The 18,489-nt window shown below is 41.3% G+C and overlaps 2 protein-coding genes across 2 annotated transcripts; both read right to left on the minus strand.

Annotated features, from left to right (window-relative positions):
* Positions 1–1,062: 1,062 nt before the first annotated feature.
* LOC145130741 (uncharacterized) lies at positions 1,063–2,436 on the minus strand. Its single transcript, XM_079065513.1, has one exon. It carries the CDS (start codon positions 2,434–2,436, stop codon positions 1,063–1,065), a length of 1,374 nt encoding a protein of 457 aa, XP_078921639.1.
* Positions 2,437–2,762: 326 nt separating this feature from the next.
* On the minus strand, positions 2,763–3,131 carry LOC145130742 (uncharacterized). Its single transcript, XM_079065514.1, has one exon. It carries the CDS (start codon positions 3,129–3,131, stop codon positions 2,763–2,765), a length of 369 nt encoding a protein of 122 aa, XP_078921640.1.
* Between the last annotated feature and the right edge of the window lie 15,358 nt (positions 3,132–18,489).

An 18,489-nucleotide genomic window follows, 5' to 3' on the forward strand; every position in this document is an offset into this window, starting at 1 on the left:
CTTCCATTAACCTGGTTGGCAGCCAGTCTTGAGTCTGTCAGCGCAGCTACAGCCTCCGCCCCCATTTGTTTAGCCAAGCGTAGGCCGGCAAGCAGTGCCTCGTACTCTGCCTCATTATTTGAGGTGTGGAAGTCGAAGCGGAGGGCATACGTAACCTCTTCTCCTTCCGGGCTGGTTAAGATTAGGCCAGCCCCCGAGCCCTCCCTGCTGGACGCTCCATCGGTATACAACGTCCATTTTCTATTTCCCTCTGGAATTTCTGTTACCGCCATGATTCCTTCTTTGATTACATCTCCCTTCCCCGGGACTTCGAGTAGAAAATTTGCCAGCGCCTGCCCTTTGATTCTTGTCCTTGGCCGGTAGCTAATATCATGTTCACCCAATTCGATCGCCCATTTTGCGAGTCTTCCTGAGGTTTCGGGCTTGAGCAGGATTTGTTTAATCGGGCAATTTGTCAGGACCTGTATTTGGTGGGCCTGAAAATACCGTCTCAACCGTCTCGCAGCATAGATCATATCTATTTGGTGGGCCTGAAAACACTGGCTTCTGTTCCCCTACTCTTTCCACAACTAGTACAGAGGATATGGCTTCGGCTGAAGTCGAGAGGTATACCTGCAATATCTCACCCGGAATGGGGCTAGCTAACGTTGGTAGTTTGTGTAAAGCTTCCTTGATTCCTTGGAGTGCTACCTCTGCCGCCGTTGTCCACTGGAAGTTACTTTTCTCGATACAGCCTTTCAACGTGTCGAATAGCGGCATAGCCTTTTCCGCTGACTTTGAGATGAACCTACTGAGCGCCGTGATTTTCCCATTCAGGCCTTGCGCTTCCCTTAGAGTACTTGGGGGTGGTGTTTGCATGAACTCGTCCACTTTTGTTGGGTTGGGCTGGATGCCTTGTCTGGTAACATAGTATCCTAGGAACTGGCCTTTTTCCACTCCAAACGTGCACTTGCTCGGGTTTAGCTTCATCTTTGCTTTCTCCAATGTTTTGAAAGTCTCTTCAATATCGTGCAACATCTTTTCCTCATCCTCACTTTTAATAACCATATCTTTGACATACACTTAAATGTTTCTCCCAATCTGGCTTGAGAACATGGAGTCGACCAGACGTTGGTATGTTGCCCCCGCGTTTTTCAAACCAAAAGGCATTTTGGTATAGCAAAATGTGCCATGGTCGGTGTAGAAAGTTGTTTTCTCCTCGTCGTCCTTACTCATCAGGATCTGGTGATACCCTTTATACGCATCCAGAAAACATTTTAATTTGAAACCTTGTAGTGATTCTACCTTCTGGTCAATCTCCGGAAGGAGGTAACAGTCTTTAGGGCATGTCTTGTTAAGGTCGGAGAAATCGATGCACATGCACCATGATCCATCATTCTTTCGCACCATGACAGGATTGGCTATCCAAGTTGGGAAAACTGCTTCCCTCAGGATCCCTGCCTTCGTCAGCTTGGCCACCTCCGCATTGACTACCCTATTGCGATCTCCCCACTGAACCCTCTTTTTCTGTTTAACTTCCTTTGTACCCGGTTTAATCATGAGTTTATGTTCAATGATTTTCCGATCTACTCCTACCATATCTGTGGGAGTCCACGCAAATATGTGCTTGTATCGCCGGAGGAGATCGACAAGTGACCGCCTGGTGTGCCGTGGAAGATTGTGACCGATGTTGATTGTCTGATCGAGGTGTTCTTCGTTGACCACCTCTTTCTCGTATGTCGATTCACCCCGCGCTTTTTTGGTTTCTCTTGTTATCTCGACTGGTTGCATGATCGTAAAGCACTGCAGTTGTCTTGGTGGTGTGGCCAGGATTATGGTCGGACCTCTGCTAGTGTTGAACTTCACTATCCCGTGCATTGTGGACGGAATCGCGCCTAATTTGAGCAAGGTTGGCCTTCCCAGAATGATATTATGTTCTCCTGAATGTCGGATCACAACGAAATCGACCAGGACTGTTTTCCTTCGTTGCTTGTAATGATTAGTCAGTGTAAGAGGGAGGTGGATCATGCCTAGCGGACATAGGTTGTGCCCCGTGAATTCGACCAACCTTCCCGTTGTAGGTCTCAGGCCGTCCTTCCACCTGTCTGGGAGGAGGCGGAAGCAATGCTCGTAGATGATGTCTGCGGAGCTACCTGTGTCGATATACACTCTGTGTATGACCACGTCTTTAATAGAGGCCTGTATTATGAGGGGGTTATCACATGTCCAGCCTTCGGGCCTGGGATCTTGTGCTGAGAATGTGATCTCTTGTGTCATGGGCGTTAGGTTCTCCTGGTGTGCAGTTCCCTCGTGTCTGCTTCTCTTGGCTCGTATCATGAATATTTCTTTGGGCTGAGTACCTTCTTTCGGAGCCCCTTTGGCGTTTTCTGTGTCAAACTTGGCGCGCAGGTTGCCTGATATCTCCACGAGATCTCCCTTGAGCTTTTTCTCCTCCATTTCTTTTTTAAGGACCGAGCAATTGGTAGGGTCGTGTGTCCTGCTTTTGTGGTATTCGTAGTACCGTCCTTTCGGTGCTCTCTCTTGCTGCTTGTCCGCGACCATGTATACGTCTGGACGACGACCCCGTCTGTCGTCCTTGACGAACGGCCTGAAGCGACCCAGTGATCTCTTTCCTCATCCGAAGTGACCTTGTCCGAAGTTCCTGCTTCCCCCAGATGTTTCTGTGTAGGTTGGGTTAGAACACTTGATGGCCATGGCGTTTAAGTATGCTTGCTTTGCTGCTTCGCCTTCCTCCTGTCTTAAATATCTTTCCACTCTTTCCTTTAGCTCGGCTCTTGTCTGTGGTTTTTTCCCATGAGTTTCTGTGACAGAGGGCCGGGGAGGAGTCCCCACGTGAAAGCTCCTGCTATAAGGCCCTCGTCATGACCCGGTACGTCCAACGTGGCGTTTGTAAACCGTGTGAAGTACTCTCTTACGCTTTCCCCTTCCTTTTGCTTACATCCAATGATGGAATGGGAGTCGCCTTTGTACTTTCGCAGTTGCATGAAGTTGGTGACGAAAAGATATTTTAGTTGGCCAAAGTTGTAAATGCTACCTGGGCACAGCGTCTTGAACCATGTGCCTGCATTTCCATCTAGCGTCGTTGGGAAATATGTGCACCAGAAACGTTCGTCTAGCTTTAGCGACGTCATTGTCCATTCATATGTGTCGATATGACTGTCCGGATCGGTGGTGCCATTGTAAGTTTTCAAGTTGGGGAGCTTTGCTGTGTTTGGGATCTCGTAATCCAGTAGTTCCTTGGCAAACGAAGATGTGACACTCTGTGACAGGCAGTCTTGATTGGGGATGGTTAGCGGGCCCTGCACATTATACTGGTGGGTCGTGTTGTACGGCTGTGCCCCTGGGTGACCGTAGAACGCTTGGTATCCTGGGTTAGGACCATAGAAGGCATGTTGTTGGAACGACAACTACAGCGAGTATCCCGGGTGTGTAAGTTGAGGCTGAGCCAGGGATTGTGTTGGTGTGGGCTGCTGTTGACTTGCGTGGGTGGTCGCTATAGGCGCACCCCATGTGCCTGTCAAGAGGTGAGGCAAAAATGGTGGTGCTACCATGGTTTGCGCGAGCGGCGGGAGCATCAGGGGTGTGCTCGTCGGTATCTGGCTCTGTGGTGACACGTGGAGTGGTGGTTGGGTGTTTGGTGTTTGGCTTGCTGGAAAGAGGGGAAGTTGGTGTTGTACCATTGGGGTGAAAAAGGGTGACGTTTGGTTTACTGAGTGTTGTGTCGCCGTTGGCTGGAATGTTAGCGGCGTTGGCAAAGGTGTGGCGAGTGGTGTCGTCCCCATAAGTGGCCTCGGTTGTCGGAATGACGTTTGGATAATGGGCTCTATGCTTGTTGTTTGCAGCGAAAAAGGTGGTTGAGCTAGCTGCTGGGTTATCGGGGGCGTTGTAGTTAGCATAGAGCTTCCTTCGCCGGTGGGTTCATTGGTGGCCGTTATGGGTGGCGGTACGTCGTCCAACGGTGTCATGGAGCGTATAGGGCTGTTCTGTATTCCCTCAATGCCGTCACCGCCGTCAGACGCCATTGATTTTGATGAAATAGTGGTTTTTACTTCGTTCTTCGTCACACTCCCACGGATGGCGCCAAATGATGCGACCTCGACCTTGACCTTCTGCTTGCTTTCCGATCTGATGTTAGAAGGTATCTGCAAGGCCACACGACAGAACAGCCGTCAGCCATTTCCCGGGAGGAGGCTCCCGGAAGAACGCTCCGACGGTCAAGTTAGATGGGGTTCTTCGGTATTAGAAGATAGGTTGCTCTTAGAGAAGACGACTTACCTTTAGGGCTCCTAAGTGCGCCCTTTTATACCTAGTTATCCTGCTCGTCCGTACGAGACAGGATCGCTTTTAGGGGACAAGGTCAGAGGTGCTGATTGGAGGGTTGTGCGCCTCTTTATGTTAGAGTACTGCCATTAGCTCCGGCGGTAATGCTCTGACCTTCTGCCTTGTCGTTTGACCGTATCCTTTGTCTTGATACTGGGAGCGTCTCTGGCGGGCGCGAGCCTTTCACCGAGGCGCCCTGCTCTTAGGGGCGTTGGCGGGCACTGAGCCCGCTCCTCTTGGCTCGGCCGGGGCGCCAGGTATCTTGGGCAGGTGTGACTCTTCCGTGCCGACTTAGGCACGTCATCATCAATCGCATGCTAGTTAGGGCTAAGGATTTGCTCAGTTTTTGCATGGTAGAATGCTAGGAGAGATGCCTTTGTATGCCTGTTGTATGAGCTTGCAGACCTGCATGCTAGTTCTGTTTAGTTAGTGGTAGATTGACCTGATATGTGATACCTTGTAGCCTAGGAAGCATGGGATGCTAGATTGGTTATAATTTGCATGCATAAGGAAATTAGTAGCGGGAGTGGGAGCTCCTAGTATGAGTTGTAGTATGTGGGATTGGATGCTCGTGAGTATTCTATGGATTGGAGTGCTACTACACGAATATTGTTTTCTTTGTGCTTTGTGGAACTCTTAGGTGATAGGAGTTAGCTACTAAGTGAATATGTTAAGTCATATGTGACAAAGGTTGAATAATCTCAGAGTGATGGATTTGACCTTATTGCGCAGCTCTTGTCTGAGTCTGTTACTCGAAGGATTATCTAAGCCTTGTTGCATGTGATTGTATTCATGAGGTGGATGACTGGCATTGTGGGGAGTTCTTCAGCAGCTGATGGCAGGGTGAGGTCGGGAACCTAGGAAGGCCTAGGGATTTCTTCAGTGGGTTTCGTTGCGCTGGTTAGCGAGTGTTTGGTGTATGGATTTGAGAAGGTCACTTAGAGGATTCAGGAGGATTCTTGAGGAAAGTATGGATAGGTGTGGAAGGTAGTATTTGGACCGTACTACTGAAAGCACAGGATCCATACTCGAACTAGGGAGAGTCTTGGAGAATCTAGGAATCCTGTGAGATGAAGATTATGGAGTATGTTCTGATCTTTTGCATGTTGTTTTCGGTATGGTGTTGAGCACTCAGGAATGGGGTTCAGGTTCTGGTTCCGGCTCAGGTGCAGGTACTGAGCCGATCGATGCGCGGATGCAGTAGTTCATCTTATAGGAGATTACTCGCGGTATTTTGGAATGGACCCCGGTGATCTTTGGTTCAGTCGGAGAAGGGATTTTGGAGCTCTGGGATGGTCGTCTTAGGGCCTTTCAGACCGAGATTGTAGTGGGGCAGTTGGGGGCTCATCTGGAGCCCAAAGCTTGTGGATACCTTAAATCCTTAAGGAAGGAGGTTCCTACTGCTAGTTCTCATCATTAGGATCGGAGGTGGGTTATGCACCATGCCCTCAGGAGGGTTAACTCCATTATTGGATTTCTGTGGAGGTTTTGCGAGCCTTACGCGAGGAGTTACCCGACATCATTGGGCGCGTCATTGATAGATTGGTCGTCAGGTTCGAGGGTCGGACCTCGACTGTTTAGACGATTATAGAATGGTCGGGGTAACCCAGGAAGAGGGGTCAGTATTCTAACAGATGCTTCTACGGGTATGTTATCTTTTGATTTCTTCTCGTTTATTGTCAGAATTTATATTGCTTTGGAATTATGTATTGGTTTTGGGTAAGCATTATCTCTGGTTTGGTTCTTTGCTATTGTCTAGGTTATATTATCAAGGATTGTTATATCCCTTTCTACATGCCATGAATCTGTAGTGGGCCGTATCTTGCTAAGAGGGTTTCAGCGTGTTCGGTTGTTGTTCAGGGTCTTTGTCGGGATCAATTCAAGGCTACTGATTTATAGGTCTATGATTGGATTAGTTGGTTAGCTCTCCAATGAACTCAGGGTTCAACCATGTTATCATCTGTTCTAGGATGATCAGCAGTTGTCCATGGAAGAACCTTTGGGTTCAATCACTACCGTTGCTAGGGAATGAGCGGCAGCAAGAGGATAGTGGTGGCAGTTGCATGAGTCACTGGGTATTTGGAAGTGCCAGGGCATTTTTTTATGGCAAGGATTGTAGATGGGTAGAATTCATTGATCCTTTGAGGAGGGAAGTTAGGGTGAAGATTTGTCATTTCAGAGCAAGGCTTATGGTTTTTAGTCTCCAGCATAAGAACTTAAGGATTTGGTGTGGTATCATGGTAATCATTTGGGGTTATTGGGATGTTGGGATCTATGGGTGTATCTATCTAAATTTCAGAAGTTAGGCCATCATTGAGTTTGGCTAGTAATGGAACGCTAGTATTGGTAGGCTCAGATCATAGTCGGTTCATTTTGTAAGAAGATAAGATGGGTTGGGAATCCATCAATTTTCATGGGATATGAGAGCTTCGACGAGTCCAAGTGGGGGAGTATCGATCAGAAATTTTCGGGAGTTGGATCGGGTGTGAAACTAGGGTAAGTTTCGCATCCCAGTCGGGAGGAGAGACGACCCAAGTGGCCGTCTGGATTGAAGTTGTGTAAGTTGGAAGTTCAGGAAACTTCCAACAGTTGGTCGGCACCTCTTTGTTATGCATAGCAGGCTTGTGGATGGATCCAGGTCGACGGCTATGTTAGAGTCTCGCTGCTTGTTCTTGTATGATGAAGGCTTTGGGGTTCGAAGCATGACCCGAACACCTGATAGGATGCAGTTGGATGCAGGTTTCAGCTTAGTATGCATGGGGTTGTGATGGTTTGGGTGTGGTAAGACCATGGATGGTAACCATGGTTGGTCAGAAGTGTTGTAAGATTGCGATGGGATCGTAGCATTTACCAGTTTGAGGTACACTATCGTTGGAGGTGGTCATGAGCGTAAAGGGGGGGGGGGTCAGTTCGTGCTTTGGGCACGACGGGCAGGATTGTCGAGGAGTATTTCTCTGTTTTAGGTGGAGGACCATTGGGGTCCGGGGCGGAGTCGGACCTCTGTAGCTCTAGATGGACGGGACCCGTGGGTGAGGCCCACTCCGTGGTATAGTTTGGGTGGGACCTTTGGGCGAGGCCCATGTGTATATGGCAATATAGGTAGGACCTGGTAAAGACTGTTGGGTCAAGGTATTGGATCTTGGGCTACAAGATTGAGTGTGTGGTCAGCGAATGGCATAGAAGGATGCTTAGGCTGGGTAGCCTTGTCATTTGGACTCTTAAGAACCTGGTGGCTGGACCAGGTGCGAGATTGGTAATCTTAACAATGGTTTGGGAATCTCTATATACTGGTTTAGTGAGGGGTTGCTGTGAATCAGAAGGTTTCAGTTGAAATGCAAGTGTAGATCCTTGGATCTCGGGTTATAAGTTATGTACCAAGTTGGTTCTTGGTGGGAACTCTCATTGGGAATCACGGGTATTTGTGTGCAAGGTCTTCATTTCAGTTGGATGTGCATTAAGGAATATGCATGCCGAGGGTATCAATTGAAGGATTCAGGGTTAAAGGATGGATTCAGATTCGAAGGTAGATCATGCTCTTGTGATTGTGTTTTGGTTTGGCTCTATCTGTGTGGGGGTCAGGCAAGTATGTAGTTTCGTAATTTCAGCAGCGGTATATTGGTTCGGCAGTTCAAGGAAGCGGTGTCTTGTTCAACACTAGAAGGTTTATCTCCCATCTCGTCGCGCGTTGTTTATTGTGTTCTTGGAAACGATATCATCAGGATGAACCTTCACTCGAAGGAATATCAGTCCCTTTGGTCAAGTGAAAGGTTGTCGACAACAGTGTTTGATCTGTGAATCTATTTTCTAGTGGGAACCTCTGGTTATCAGATGTTGAGTAGTCGGTTGGGGGATAAGTAGAGTGGAATTAGCGATGGTTCAGTATAGGCGGTCTGTTAGGGAGTCAGACCATCTCGAGACTTCAGATTTCAGGTTGAGTAGACGTGGTTATTTTGCATAGGATTATTTTAGGTAGAGAAAGGATTCGTTCATCTTCGGGTTGGAGAACCCTGCTAGGGTTGGTTTCGGTTACCTTGGGAAGGTTGTGGTATGCTCGAGGTTGTGGTCGTGTTGCTCAGGTTGTCTGGTAGGTCGGGGATGGTAAGGAATGATTTTGAGGACGAAATCTAATTTTAGTGGGGGAGAGTTGTAACACCCTATTCCGAATCATTTCCCATTTCCGGGTGGTGATCAAGCATTGGCTATTAGCATACTTAGGACCCTTCAGGAATTGAGATATGGACTCATTTGGAGGTGGATGAGGTGATTTAGATGATCCAGGTGTTCGGTTTGTGTTTTGGAGCCAAAAGGTATTTTGGTAATATGTCAGCTCAGGCTTTTATGGAAATTGGATTTTGTTCGAGAAATTGTAAGACAAGTATGAGTTGATTAAAGTGTAGAGCTTCTCTTTACCTTTTCATGGATATAAGGATCATTGAAATCGAATTTATAATAAGGAAGTTATGGCATTCGGAGTATATGAGGGTTTAAGGGAAACCCTAGTACGCGGGGCGTACCTAGGGAGTACGCAAGGCATACTGGTGCGAGGTTCGGTACGCGAGGCATACACTGGTGTACGCGTAGCATACTAGGAGGATCTGATCGTGGATGTGAGACCTCGTACGTTGGGCGTACAAGGAGTACGCGAGGCGTACGAGGAGTTAGATGAAACCCTAATTTAGGGTGTTGTACCCTATATAAGCACTTTAAGTCTTTAAGGCTGGCCTCTTTACCATCCTCCAAGCCCCTAAAACCCTAGAAAGCATTCCTTAGCCTCCATTGTTGTGTTTTTGTGCTCATTGTGTGCATTTTGGTGTGTTTTGGATCATATTCAAGAAGAAGGAGTTTGATGCAAGGTTGTGGATCAAGGAATAGCTTGTGGATCTTGATTATCTACTTTATTTCCAGTTTGTTTGAGGTAAAAAGCTATGACCTTGCTCATTAGAAGCTTAGATCTAGTTTTGATGGATTTTGGACCCTTTTTGGCCCCATGAATCACCACTCCAGGAGCTATGAGTTGCCACTCTTGGTGTTTTTGAGGTTCAAACTCCATAAAGTTGGCACCTTTAGAATCACCCATGCATGAGATTATGTCCAAGTAAAGTGCTATATCTTGAAGTTGGGTCCTTTTGGGGCATGAAAAGTCACCAAGTCAGTGACTTTATGGTTCTGGACATTTATTAGAGATTAGATTTGTGGTTTGGACTTCTGGTCTTGAGCATTAAGTGCTTAATGAAGGTTTTGGCTTAATGGGTGAGTACGTTGGGCATACAAGTCTGTACGCACGGCGTAAAAGCCATTTAACATGTACGCTTAGCGTACAGCTCAGTACGCCCCGCGTACTCAGCAAGATTGGACTTGGGTGTTTGGGATTCGGTTTGGGCCATCTTTTGGGTTTAGTTGTTTTGGGCCCTATTGGGCCATCAGGTTTTGGGTTGATAATTATTTCGAGAAGGCATACAATGGGATTTGGGCCCAATTTGGAAAATTGGGCCATGTTTGGGCCTTGTGTGATTATTTGATAATTGGGCCTTTTGGATTAGAGGTTTGGGCTTAAGTCTTGGTGCAAACTAGGAGAAGGGGTAAAATGGTCATTTACCCTATTTATGAACTGATAGTGGTGGATTGAAATCCAATTATAATTGAATGTTATTTGATATTGTTAGCTCGGAGATTTGTCGGACCAACACCCAAGGATTTATCAGGGTGATTCGGCAGTGCGAGGTGAGTCTCCTCATTGAGTTTAGCGGGTCAAAGGCACCAATGTCGGCCCATGGTTTATATGTTAGGATGCTAGATGTATGCGTGACTCTTTCATGTGTTATGTGATGGCATGTTTACCGGGCAGGGCCTGATGAGTATATTGTATCCTAGTTATCAGTATGTGTTTTTATGTTGCCGAGCAAGGCCCAATGTCGGGCGGGGCTCGATGACTGTATGGTATGCTATTGACTTTGTGATTATCGCATGTGTTAGTATGATTATATGTTTATATGATTATATGTATCGAGCGGGGCCTGATGTCAGGCGGGGCTTGGTGATTGACAGATTTGTAAACCGAGCGCAGCTCGATGCCGGGCGGGGCCGATGGAATGTCGGGGCCTAGTATGTGATTTATTATGTTTGGTATGTGGTATCTTGGGGTATTCACTAAGCTTTGTACTTACGGTTTTCAGTTTATGTTTCAGGTACTTCGAATTTCAAATGGAAGAGTCCGGGATGATTATAGAGCACACACCACCTTGTTCCACATTTTCTTGATTTACTCTGATAAGAAATGGTGATCGATACAATTATTTATTTGGATTTATATGATGATGTTTTGGGAATTCAGGTTTTACTAATTTAAAAATGAAATTTTTGGGTCTTATTGTTGGGACGTTACAAATTAATTAAATAATTTTAAATCATATGGACTAAATACTTATTTACCAATTAAACAATTAATTAAATAAGTCAAATTTAATCATAATCCATTATCCTTCTAATTTTCGAAAAAATGGTAGAGTTTATCAAGTTTTAATTATTCAAATTTTAAGTCATACTAAAATAATAATTAAGGAAACTAGAAACCTATGGATATACATAAGATTTTCAAAAATATTAGGATGGTGGCTAGGGTTCCCAAAACCCTAGCCAAGTCGAAATTTAAGCTTTTAGGGCTTAATTTCCATAAACCCTAATTTTGATCAATTCATTTTAGTGCACAATCAAATAGAAAACTAAGGCTTTGATACCACTGATGGGTTTTCTAGTTAATAAAGAAATTGACATGTGGCGGAAAAACACTTAAACCCTTTAGTTCACATGCAACCTAGAAAGGATTTATGTTTTATCTATTGATAGGAACTAACTATGAATATCCAGAAACCCTATGAGAGAGGCTATGAAATCGAAATTCATACAAAATTAGGGTAACATACCTTTTGATTATTATTGTAAATAATCAAAGTAAAATCCTTCTTCAAGACCTTGAAAAACTAGCACCAAAGGTATGGTACCTCTAATGGCTTGTACCCAAAACTCTAGTAGCAAGAAGACTTGAGGAGAGAGGAGGCTTGAGCAAAATTTCAGCTCTTTTGAGAGTATATGTGGTGGACGAAAATGTGATCCCAAGGGGTCCTATTTATAGGTTGTAGGATAACCCTAGAAAGGCTAATCTTGAATTAGATAATAATATTTTAAATTCAAGATAATTATCTAGTATCCTTATTATCTAATAGGATTATCCTAAAACCCTATAAGACCTAGCCAAAATTCAGCCACATCTAGAAGGCTCTAGAAACCCTGTGTTGTTCAACTATTAAACAATTACAGTTTAGTCCCTGTACTTCCAATTAATTCTAATTAACCCGAATATAATTCCAATTAATTTCTGATTAATTCTCAATTAATAATTATTATTTCAAATTATTATATTAATCATATAATATATTAATAAATAATTTGTTATAATTTATTAATCATATAATAAATTAGCAAATCAACCTCTTCCTCCAAAAGTCATTCTATTCAAATACTAGTTTTGAGGGCAATCCAAAAAAGACTTTGCTTCTATTTCAAGAATATACCATTTAGTTATTGGCCTAGACACTTTATGTTGGATTAATGTCTAAGTCCATAACTATTTTGGTATGTACTTGACCCGATTGTGAGCATGGTCCTTTTGGGTTGCCTTCACCAAAGCCACTTGATAGGATGATTTGTGGAGAAAGAGATTAATTATGATTTATTAATATATTATATGAATAATATATTAAAAGAGAAATCATATTGTTTAGTTAATATTAGTCAAGAATTAATAAGAATTAATTTTGTGGCTAAAAGACATTAATTAAATAAAGGGGACTAGAACTGTCAATTGTGTGATAATTGGATATTGGGCTAATGGACTCCATAGAGGTTGGAGTGGACGAAATATATGGGGAAACCCATGAGAATTCGTCCAATGCCTCTAAGGAGGGAGTCAATGGGCTGCTTAGGGCCTAAGCAGTCATATTAGGGTTTCCTAGTTCAAAACCCTAATGGTCTCCATATATAAAGACCCCTAGGGCACCCAAAAACGTGGCTAAGCATTCCTTAGGGTTTCTTGGACGTTTTTGGTTCCTCCTTCTCTTCTCCTAAGTCATCCTCTTGCTCTTGGTGTTTGTGAGCCATTAGAGGAGTGACACTTGTGACTCTAAGCTTTCAAAAGCCAATTACAAGAAGGAATAGATTGTTATTGCTACATAACAATCAAAGGTAAGATCTAAAACCCTTTATTATAATAATATTGATTGTTGTATGCTAGATTAGGGTTCTTGAGTCTTGGATGAATTGCATGTACAATAGAGAAACCTAGATCCAAGCATTAGGGTTTGCATGAGCATATATGATGTTCTTTTGTATAAAACCCATCAGTGGTATCAGAGCCTTGATTGGTTTCTATTGTATTGAGGCTTAGTGTTTCATTCTTGATTGCAAAGTCGAGTTTTTGGCCATCTGCCTGACAAACTCGTCGAGTCCCAATGTGGACTCGTCGAGTAGGATGAACTCGGCGAGTCCATATGGTGACTAGGCGAGTCTGGCTGTGAGACAGACGGATTTTCGGATTTTTTTGCCTATTTTGACTTAGGATAATTGTCATAATTGTTTCAAATTAATAAAATACGAATTTTATTGATTCCTTATGATTATCTTTGTCAAAATAAAAGATTTTGGTCATCTAATTAGATCATTGTTACCTTGTTTGATAAATGTTAAATTATTTGAATTATTTGGTCAATTATCTTGCATGAAATTGGATTAGGTCAAAAACTAGATAATCACCAATTAATTGTTTAAATGACTTATTTGTATTTTGATCTAGATAGTTTTGAAATGTTTCAAAACTTGCCCTCAAGTTTTGGAATTTAAATTTTTTGATTAAAAAGTTTAATTTTGAAATATTTAAATTCTAAACCCTAATGATTTGAAATGTTTCAAAAACTTGCCCTCAAGTTTTGGAATTTAATTTTTAATTAAAAGTTTAATTTTAAAATGTTAAATTCTAAAACTCTAATTTTTGAAAAAGTTCAAATTGCACCCTTATGGTTTTATTAAATTAATTAAGTGTGTAATTAAAGGAGAATTAATAAATCCATAATGATATGGTTTACATTTAATTAAATTAAAAGTGTAATTTATTAAATTAGACCACATAGTATTTTAAAAGGTGTAAAATACACCCTTATACTATATATAAGATTAAAAGTCTAATATTATATATGTATAATTTAAATGCTAGTCTTACCGTTAGTAGGCCTCATTCACGAAGCCGATCTATAAGGGGGGTATAAGGTTATGGCCTAAAAATGGTCGTTCAATGGGTGTCCACTCTCACCCACCGCTTCCTTGATTGGTGGAGGGTCGTTATCCGAACGGGTAGGATAGGGAAAACCCTCTCCTCATTAAAAGTATAATGAATTTTAAAGTAACTAAATGTTTTACAAAATTCCCAATCTTAGTTACTTTAGGCAAAAGTGAATTGATGCAATTCCATGAAATTACACTTTGTACCCTTGCTAAGACGTTAGTGGAGCGTGTGTGGTTAACCGGCACACTAAATGGGTTCTAAGCAAAGGTAGCAAAGGGTGACTCGATGTTTGTCATAGTTCAGTGAAGCGTGTGTGGTTAACCGGCACATTAAATAGATGACTGTAACATTGGGGGCACCATGTAAGTTTGCATGGTTATTCACACCTTGTTTTGTGATCCTAGGCATCCCAGTCACAAATCGAGGGGCATATCGAGATTTAAACATGCCATTGAAAAGTTCAATGAATCTCAAAGGATCTAGGAGTTTTCAATACATTTAAAACTTAATCTCTTTTTCGTTTTTCATGGTGGAAAATTAGTGAATCATCATTCACTTACCTTCAAGTGTTCTGCAATTTGGGTTACGGCATCCATCTCCCAAGTTGTAGAGTATTGTGTTGGGTCCTAGCCTTAATATCTCATTTGGGTGTTTTATTAAGGACTCAATCAATCAACTAACTTGAATTTTCTCCCATTTTGTAGATGTCGAAGTATGACAACTATGGTCTTCCCAAATCCCTTGGAACAAGCTTTCCACATGAAGATGATATTGCACGATTCGATCGAGGAACGAGAGATCATGCTTCACTTCCTCCGCCTCCTCCTATTGTTCTCCCTAACCCACAAGTTCAAAGGCTTGAAAAGTTCAAGCTCACTCAAGCCCTTTTGGCAAGTAAACATGAAGAAGGAAAGTCAGTGTGTGCACACGTCTTAGAGATGAAATCACACATTGATAGGTTAAGAATGTTGGGAGTCGTTGTCTGTAAGAAGCTAGTTGTTGACTGGGTTCTTCAGTCGCTTCCTGACTCATATAGTGAGTTCGTAAGAGAGTACTATATGATAGACCACGACGTGACCCTCATCGATCTCACCTATTTGCTTGTTGCTGCTGAATCAACAATGATTTGGTGCACTGGAAAAGCAAAGTTGATTGGTAGATCGGCCTTCCAAACCTCCATGGACATAGGCAATGGCAACGAAAGGCATGCCATGGTTGAAAGGTTTGATCATAAGAGAAAGGCAAAGTCTAAGGTAGTTCCATGTGCTGTTCCAAAAGAGTCAATTTGTTTTTATTGCCAAGAGAAAGGGCATTGGAGACGAAGTTGTCCTGTCTACCTGAGAGATCTAAGAGATGGGAGAGTCAAGACGTATGGCTCTGCTTCAGGTAAAATCCATTAACTAACTCTATAAGTTCCTATTTTTGATTCTTGATACATTATATGATAAGATTCCATTTTTGATGTTTCGTAGAATCGAAGAAAAGAAAGGAAGCTTAAAGGAAGAAGTGTGTTGAATCTGATCGTGAAGAAATGGATTTTGATCGCATGGATTCGAAGATTGGATTTTTGAGCTGCTACTTTAGAGTTAGGATAGATTGCTAAGAAATGTAATAGCATAGTTTTTCAATTAGTTGTGTTGTAAGGACAAATTTTTCCGCAATAAAATAAATTTTGATTTTGTTTTATTTATTTATCCTTGCAATGACATGTATGAAAAATTGATGTTTGTGTATTTCTATTATTAGCAATGTTGAAATGGATGTGATTCTTAGTTATATTATTTATGGTAATGTCATAATTTTCTAAGTAAGGAGAGATTCTCATCGCCCAAGTTTCAATTGGACAGAAACTTGGAATCTTAAAACTTGTATTGTGTGATGTACGGAAATCTTGGTACTTAAGTAATTAAGACTAATTCCTTGTTCACATAAGTATGTGAGTCAATTGAAGGAATAAAGGAACTAGTACACAATGTTGTGTACTAGTTAAGTCCACCATAAATAATAATAACATTATTCGTCATGAGTTACTAAAGGTCTAGTAAATGTGGTTATACTTACAAGATTAAGTGTAATTCTGAATCATTGAAAAGTTTCAATGAATGGCAGAACGAATAAGTAGAATCAATGAAGGCAGAAAGATAAAAAGTTTCTCCAACTAAGAAGAAGGGAGAGTACTTTTGTATCGGGTTTTATGATCGTCTTAATGATTAAGAACCATATCACAATTGATCCTCTAAGGACATCTTACTACACTAGTATGGCTAAGAAAAGGAATCAGAAATTGTTGAAATGGTTAAATCAAAAGGATGAGTCATACTTCGTTCCAAAATCAAGTCTTAGAGTAGTACTCCAAGATTGTGAATTGAGTGACACATCTTAAGAAGTTCTAACACACTCATCAAATGTGAAGTAGAAAATTGTTTTTCTTACTCTTGCACGTTTAAAATTGGTAAGTTGTGATGTCTTGGAGAAGACAAAGACCAACTAAGACCAATTGTGTGTAGTGGATTGTCTTGATAAGAATCCGCACTAACTCTTGAATATTTGTTTGTCATGAAATGTTTCTTGACAAGAGAATCTTATATGTCAAGAGGTCAGTGGGAGTCTAAATGATCTTGAAAATGTTGAAGAACTAATCAAGACTAAACCTATTATTAAACACTAGCACACGAATTGAGGTTTGCAACCTATCGTGTTGACAAAATTTTTATTTCTATGCCATTCCAATAAAGTTACTTATGCATATGAGTTCTACGAGTTCTCAATAGACTGCATTGTTGGATTAGGTGTCTAAGCCCATAACTATAATTGGTATGTACTTGAATTGATAGCAGCACAGTCCTTTTGGGTTGCCCTCAAACCTAGCAACTAGACAAGAAAATTATGAAAGGAGAGATATTAATTTATAAGATTAATAAATTAATATAAATGATTTATTAATATGTTAAAAGATTAATATATTAATTAGAAATCATTATGTTTAATTAATAGTTAGCCAGAAATTAATCAGAATTAATTTTGGGGTTAAAAGTATTAATTATAAAGTGTTGGGATTAGTTTGCAATTATCTAATAGTTGAGTGGAAGGCTCCAGAACCTCCTTGGAAGGAGGTGGACGAAATCTATAGGGGAAACCCTAAGGATTTCGTCCAAGGGGCTTTGGATAAGGCCTTTGGGTTAGCTTAGGCCCTAAGCAAAGGAGTATTCGGGTTTTCCCTAAACCCTAGATCCCTCAGCTATATAAGGAGCCTCCCAGCTCCTAAATTCGGCCACTCCTACCTTGGAAGAAACCCTAGGCCGAATTTTGCATACCCTAGCCTCTCTCTCCTTCAAGTTTCCTTCTTGCTAGTTCTTGGGTGTGATTCCATTAGAGGCATTACATTTGTGGTGCTAGGCTTCCAAGAAGATCAAGTTCAAGAGGATTAACAATTGTTTGCTATAACAATTGAAAGGTATGTAATTCTGAAACCCTAGTTTGTTAATTTCGAAATTAGCCTCTCTCCTCTAGGGTTCTTGTTTGCAATTCAAAGTTATATGTTCAATAGTTAAAACATAGATCCAAAGTAGGTTGCATGTGAACTTAGGAATTGGTTTTCTAGTTTATTTGTTTTACCTAAAACCCATCAGTGGTATCAGAGCCATTGTTTGTTTTAAATTGAATTGCTATAATAGTTGAATTGCAATTTAGGGTTTATAGCCATTAAACCCTAAAGGCCAAAATTTTCGATTTTAGGGTTTTGGTTCAAAGGGTTTTCGAAAAACCCTAGCCTCCATGAACCCTAATCGAAATTAGGGTTAGGGTTTTGAAAACCCTTGCCTCTTCCCTTAAAATTTCGAAATATGCTAGTCCCTTTTAGGGTTTCTTTGTTTTGGATAATAGTTGCCTTATTGGATAATTGAGAAAAATAAGGAAATTATCCTATCCTCATATTTTCGAAATCTAGAAGGGATATGGATTAGGATTAAATTAATTGTTTAATTTAATTAGATAATCCTTACAAGATTTAATAGATTAATTAAAAGTTAATTAATAGATAATTATTAAATCTAGTTATTTGGTTTATTTTAAATTTAAATTAATAGTTTAATTTTTCGAAATTTATATATAAACCTGAAAGTTTTAAAAAGTTTAAAACACACCTTATATATGTATTATAATTAAAAGTTTAATATTATATATGTATAAGAATATGGTCAGTCAAATCGCTAGTATGTCTCATTCACGAAGCTAGTCTATAAGGGGGGTATAAGGAAACTGCCTATAAAATGGTAGTTGAATGGGTGTCCACTCTCACCCACCGCTTCCTTGATTAGTGGAGGGTCGTTAGCAGAACGGATTTGATAGGACAACTACATCTCATTAAAAGTATAATGTTATTAAAGAAAGTACTAGAACATTATTTTACAAAATCCCAACTCTAGTTACTTTAGCAAAAATGTGAAAAGTATGCTAATCCATGAAATTGCACATTATGCTTTATTGGTCGTTAGTGGAGCGTGTGTGGTTAACCAGCACACTAAAAGGCACTAATAAATAGTAGTAATGGGTATCTCATAATTATCATTTTGATGGAGCGTGTGTGGTTTACCAGCACATCAATAGTTAATGATAAAGACAATGAGGTTACCAAGCACATTTGCATGGTTATTCACATCTTGTTTGTGGTCCTCGGCATCCCAGTCACAAATAGAAGAGCATAATCTGAGATTAAAACATGCCATTGAATAGTTTCAATGTATCTCAAAAGAATTAGGAATTTCACTTCGTTTATTTTGTCTAACGGTGGAATTGGTGAATCGTCATTCACCTACCTTTATGAAATTTGCACTTGGATC

Source organism: Lactuca virosa, chromosome 8, assembly GCF_052849685.1.
Source record: "Lactuca virosa cultivar CGN04683 chromosome 8, Lactuca_virosa_CGN04683_v6, whole genome shotgun sequence".
Taxonomy (NCBI): Eukaryota; Viridiplantae; Streptophyta; class Magnoliopsida; order Asterales; family Asteraceae; genus Lactuca; species Lactuca virosa.